We start from the raw sequence: 6,000 nt of genomic DNA, 5'->3' as shown, positions 1-6,000 counted from the left end.
TTCCCATCCCCTCAGCTGTTCACTCCTCATCCCCATCCTTCCTGCCGTCTTGGCCCCGAGCTTCTCTGTTTAGCGGGTGCTTTTCCCGCTCTCTCCCCTCTCGAATCCCAGCTGAAGCCCCAGAGCTCCACGCAACTGGGCATGTCTAACAACCAGGGAAAGGCTTGAGCTGCAAGAAGAAAGCGCTTGCACCTTCTGCGCTCCCCTCCCCTCTGCAGCTGTCGCCTGCCAGTCAGGCGATCCGACGTGCGGGGCGACCCAATGAGGGCCCGCGTCCTTCGCGAGGCCCCGCCTCTCCCGGCACCATCACCAATGAATGGCTGGCGGAGGTGGGACGCGTCCTGTTCCCGCCTCTCCAGTTAAGGCGGCTCGTGTGAGTGGGGGGGGCTCGGCGCGAGCGAGGGACGACGGAAGGGACTGGCAGGTGTGGGCGCTGGGCCGCGCAGCCCGACGGCTGGAGTCGCAGGTGCTCGGTGCTCGGGCCGGTGCGGACGCGCGGAGGTCCCCTCGCCGCCGGAGGCGGAGCAGCGCGGGAGCCAGGCGCTGCCCCGCGACCCTGCGTCCGAGAGAGCGGAACCCAGCGCTTCGCCCGTGGACTGTCCGAAGTCCGCGCTATGGAAGAGGAGAAATATTTGCCTGAGCTGATGGCAGAGAAAGATAGCCTGGATCCATCTTTTGTGCATGCCTCGCGCCTCTTGGCGGAAGGTAGGACTTGTCCCCGCAGATGGGCGCAAACCATCGGCCGCCCATCTCACCCGAGGCTGGGTTCGGAGAGTGAAGTTGGGGAGGGACGCCTGTCTCCTTCGCAGAAACTGTTCCCCCGAAGATGCTAGCTCCAGAGCCTGTTCTCTGGGCGGGCAGCAATGCTCCCACTCCTTTATGTCTTAATTTGGGGCAGACCGAAGCGACCAGATCCAATGGCAGTGGTGATGTGACCTGTTAGGATCATTGATAGAGAAACCATAAAGTGTATCGCGGTTTGCAGGGATGTTTTCACTTCGCAGAGGGAAGGGGGATCAGTTTGGGAGTAAATAGTGATCAGTGTAGTGTTCTACGAGCTTCTTGCTGCATATCAGCATTTTTTTTTCTTTTCTTTCCTGCATTTGGGAAGTGATGTGAAACCCTTTAGTCTAATTACAGTCTTTCCTATGGAAAGTCTTGGAATTAGCCCAGATTAAACTATGCACGTACTATGCATGTTCTTCTATGTTTGTGAATGTGGCAGAGGCTAAAGTGGTTATCAGTTTATTTGAAGTGCGATAATTGGTTTACTCTGCGAGTTACCGGTCCCTGGGAACACTTCACAATTGATCAACTGTTTCACCAAGTGTGCATTTTCTTTTGTGTACCTGTAATGCCAAAGGAGATTTCATTCCCAGAGGAACATATATGTCTTGTCTTTTGCGTGGCTTTGAAAGGTTGTTTAAACACACACACACACACACACACACACACAAACTTCATGAGAGGAATATTAATCAAATTACTCCATGTATCTCGTTATAATGCCATCTAGCTGATAAAGATACAGTATCTGTAGTAATCTACACAAGCCTTTTTAAGAACAACTTTAGATTTTTTTTGATGAGTGCTTCATTAATAATGAATTGCTTCATTATTAAACTGACTACAGTGCAGTTTTGTAGCTGAGGTTTTTATGGACTTACCTATAGCCAAACTAAAAGTGACAACTTCCTCTTCCTCAGCCCTTCAGCATTAAAAGAACTGTTTTCTTTTTTGAGACTTAGTTGTACATGGCAGGAAAAATTCTGATCCTCCATGTGTGATTCAAATAGACATTAGGTTTATTCAAATATTTTAATAACAGATTATAATTTTAATCATAAAGTATAAGGTGTTTTATTCCATTTTTGCATACTAAACAATTAAAAAAGATTTATAATCAAAATACTGAACTTGTGAAACAACTAAACTGTTTTTCAAGAAACAAGTTGGTATTGTAGAGGATTTGGGAAGGTAAAATACAATTCTGCTTACTACTCTCAAAAATAGAAATTAAAGTTGAAAAGTAAAGTCAATTACAAAAACTATTGAAAAACCAAGTAATGCATAAAATAAAGAGTATTGAAAATTAATGAATTATTAAATGCTTAGGATTGTTCAAAATAATTAAAAATGAAACTAAGCTTGCAAAATGGTTTACTTCAATATGTTTTCCAGAAGTGTCTTTAGCTGATAATGTCTTTAAAGTGAAAATAAAAAACAACAACAACAAATAAAAAGTGATCATTTTCTCTGAACTGCTCTTTGGGACAGCAGGATCAATAATTAATTCATCTTTCACTAATGAGAGTTAGTGTACTTTTGAAAACTGCCATGCTAAAGGAATGCACGTGAGAAACCCTTAAAACAGTACCAAGTCTTCTGTGGTTGCTGAAACAGTCAGAGAAATCTATGCATCTGGTTCCTTAACATTTTTATCTTATTCAGGAACTTGATTTCTTGATACTTAGGAACCTGTTCAGATGTCCTTGTAATTTAATTTTTTCCCAGTAGGGGGAAGTATGCCCTGCTTTTGTAAAGCCTGAAGCTCCTAAACAGAGAGAAAAGCATCTAAGAAACAAAGAGAGATGTCCAAATTTCACAGAATCATAATGAGGAAAAGAGAATGAAATAGATGATGGTAATAATCTTGGAGTTTATAAAGAGATGTGCAAAAAGATGCACAAGGTATAAATTAATTTTCTAATTGTACTTTTTCTGGGCTTATTAAAAAGTATAAGGTGAGTATGCTTTGGAATCTTTAATAAATCTTAATGTGCATTTTACATTATAGATCTTTCATTATCATTTCAAAGGCCGTTTGCCAAGATTTCCAGGTTTCTGTTCAGATCTCTAGAGGAGAGTATTGTTGAGATGATTTTATTTCTCATACCTGGAAATGCACTGATTGAAAGCAGTGGCTATAAATAAACCTGACATAGATATTCATTTGGAAGGAAGGTGCACACTGGAGTACATTTCAGTCAGTACTGTGCAGACAGTCTCAAGACCGAGTGAGTAAGAAAAATGATCCAGATGATTCACTTCGGAATGATTTTTTCCGGAAACTGATATCTGTAAGGGTAGTGATATGAACCAATGAGCTTTCATAATGGTTTACTTTGCTGTTGTGATTGGTGATAGATGCCAATTAGTGCTCAATATTGATTGCTTTGTTTGGAATTGAAGGCCATGGGGTTTAAAGTACTAGTACTAGTTTTGTAGTTCTTTTGTCATTTTTGTTGTGTTTGTTTTTATTTCACTGGTTTCTGCTGTCTGTTTTCAGTAGGAAGGATCCAGAGAAAGCTAATGGAAGAGCCTAAACATTTTATGTATTTTAACTGTTACTTAGAAAATATCTTGAATAATAGGGTTCAAAGAGTATTTATAATATGTTTGATTAATTAAAATAATTATTTTCCTGTGATTATACTATTATTTAATTATCCATTTGTTATGGAAGGTGCTTTTGAATATGATAAAACAGCAAACTCAGCATGATCCTTAAAGTTGCTTGCCAGATGAAATTAGATGAGGTTATTTATATCTACTACTTCTGGGAAGTGCACTAAACTGTGAATTCAGATACCTGGATTTTAATTCCACTTTTGCCTAAACTGATTCTTGATAAGTAAGTTCCCCTTCCCTGGGCCCAGTTTCCTTGTCTCTCAAATTAAGGAGTTGGACTAGATGATCTATATGTATCTTTGTAATTCTAGTTAAGTCTGGGACTACTGCTGATACAGAGGAATGGTGTTTGTGTATTCAGAACACTAAAATCAATGGTTGAACATTTTTGAAAAAATTTTCTTCCTTCCTAGTTTAATGATTAATGTAATTTGAGGCATATACATTATTTTGGGCACTGGGGACAGATTTATGTTCTTAAGTCTATTGAACTGTTATGGAGACTTGGGGCTGAAAATGTATATACATGGAAATATTCTTGTTTGCATTCAAGCAGGCCTATCTGCTGGCAGACATAGATCTGTTCAAATCCATAGATCCCATTATAGTGAGTCCCTACCTTCAGGAGGATTAATAAGTTCTTATCAAATTGAGAGTGTTTTGGGTCCTCTGATTGGCATGACTTTGTAACCTGAATTCTTCATCATTGTTTTTGACTCAAATATTGCCAAATATCCCAACAGTTCAAATGTGTTTTGGTTTTTTTTAATTTTTGTTTTTTGTTTTTTAAACTCTAGGTTCTATTTTCAAATTTTGGTGAAAAGCTTGGCTGTCCATCTAGGATTGGACTCCAAACTGCCGATATAGCTTTTAAAACCACACAAGAAATGGGGATTAGCATTTATTTCAAACATTTATTTGTAGTGACTTATCTACATTTACATTCTCAATAAAGATCATTTTAAATTTAGATTGTATTTATTAAAATATTTTTCATAAAGCTAAATTCAAGGTTTAACTTTGATCTGCAATTAAAAAACATTTACAATATTGTAAAAAAAGTCTGATTAAAAAAACAATACATTCAGGATAGGGTGGTGACACTTCTGCCAACTGTAAAATTTCCTCCCTGACTCTCATCATGCCTAGTTCTTTATGGGTTAAAAATGCTGTTTCTGACAATATAGGTGGTATTTTATACAAGTATAAATGGGATATTTTGTTCAAATATAACAAAAGCATAAGCAGAAATTATATAGATGTAACATGATGCTTTCAAGATTTCTCTTAATGTGTTAATGGCATCATGGACTGGACCTCAGCTTGAAGTTTGATTTTGTAAGAAAATAAACACTGCCTTATTTTTGACTTACTTCTGAGTGAAATTTGAACTCATAAATCAAACTATGAAATAAATAACCTTATGAAAAAATGACTCCAGCGAAGGTTTTAAAATATCATGTTCCCTTAGTCAATGGTTACTTGTCAGTATTTTACTTGGGCTTGATTAACTCTAGTCCTGTGTCTTAAAGGTTAATTCCAAATCTCCTGGGGCCTCTTCATAAACCCATATATCCTTCTTTCTGGGAAGCTGATTTCATCCTGTTTTCTGGGGGAATGTAGATGTGTATTTTCTGATGCCTTCAACCTCCTACTATCTAAAAAACACCCATACTTCTTCCTATTGTCTTTCATTCTCAGAAGATGAACTGTTTCTTTTTTTGTTCAAGGCGGATTTGTTCACCCGTATCCTTAACCCCGATACTCACCATCTCCGCCAGACTTGTTCTATAGTTATATCCTTTCTCCAGTATCTCTAACTTCTTCCTCCCTGTCTACTCTTTCCTTGTAGCAGACTGTAAACATGATCCAATCTGAACCACTTTTAAAAAGTAGAATTCTTTTTTCACTTGCCAAAAGTAATAAAAGTAATCTTTCTTGACATTTATCTTTCTTCATTTTCTTAAACTTTTCAATAAGTCTATACTAAGCTGCCTCACTTTTTCAGTTTACCTCTTCAAAGCTCATCATAAAACCAGTGTCCCTAGTGACAGAATCATCTCTTAATTGCCAAATCCAATAAAATGTTTCTGACCTCTCCTCAGGTCTCTTGGCTGCATTTTCCATTGTTGACCTTTTTCCAATTTTTTTTGTGTGTGGCTTTTCCTTTGGCTTCCAAGCATTGCAGCACTATTGGTTTTACTCTTCTCTATTTCTTACCCTCACCATTCTCCATCCTTCTCCTCCCTGCCTGAACACATACTGTGCTATCAGAGTGATTCATTCAAAATCAAAGTGTGACCATGGCACACTTTTTAAAAAAAATATATTTTATTGATTTTTTACAGAGAGGAAGGGAGAGGAATAGAGAGTTAGAAACATCAATGAGAGAGAAACATCGATCAGCTGCCTCTTGCACACCTCCCACTGGGGATGTGCCCGCAACCAAGGTACATGCCCTTGGCCAGAATCGAACCTGGGACCGTTCAGTCCGCAGGCCGACGCTCTATCCACTGAGCCAAACCGGTTAGGGCAATGGCACACTTTTTAATAATATTCTCTTTTAGCAGGTCACTTCTGACACAATGC

At 39.0% G+C, this 6,000-nt stretch overlaps 1 protein-coding gene across 2 annotated transcripts in view; it reads left to right on the top strand.

The window, feature by feature from the left end:
• Nucleotides 1–336: 336 nt before the first annotated feature.
• The window catches only part of KHDRBS2 (KH RNA binding domain containing, signal transduction associated 2), a 513,200-nt gene continuing 507,536 nt past the window's right edge, over nt 337–6,000 (top strand). For both annotated transcript variants that reach the window (XR_002829782.1, XM_006090724.1), the window contains exon 1: nt 337–705. Coding sequence is in view for 1 of the 2 variants with exons in the window: in XM_006090724.1 (XP_006090786.1) it covers nt 615–705 (91 nt within the window). In the remaining variant the exon portion in view is untranslated. The remainder of the gene's footprint in view (nt 706–6,000) is intronic.

Source organism: Myotis lucifugus, unplaced genomic scaffold (assembly GCF_000147115.1).
Source record: "Myotis lucifugus unplaced genomic scaffold, Myoluc2.0 scaffold_80, whole genome shotgun sequence".
Lineage (NCBI taxonomy): Eukaryota > Metazoa > Chordata > Mammalia > Chiroptera > Vespertilionidae > Myotis > Myotis lucifugus.
Note: the sequence above shows the minus strand (reverse complement) of the source record. Positions and strands in the feature narration are given on the sequence as shown.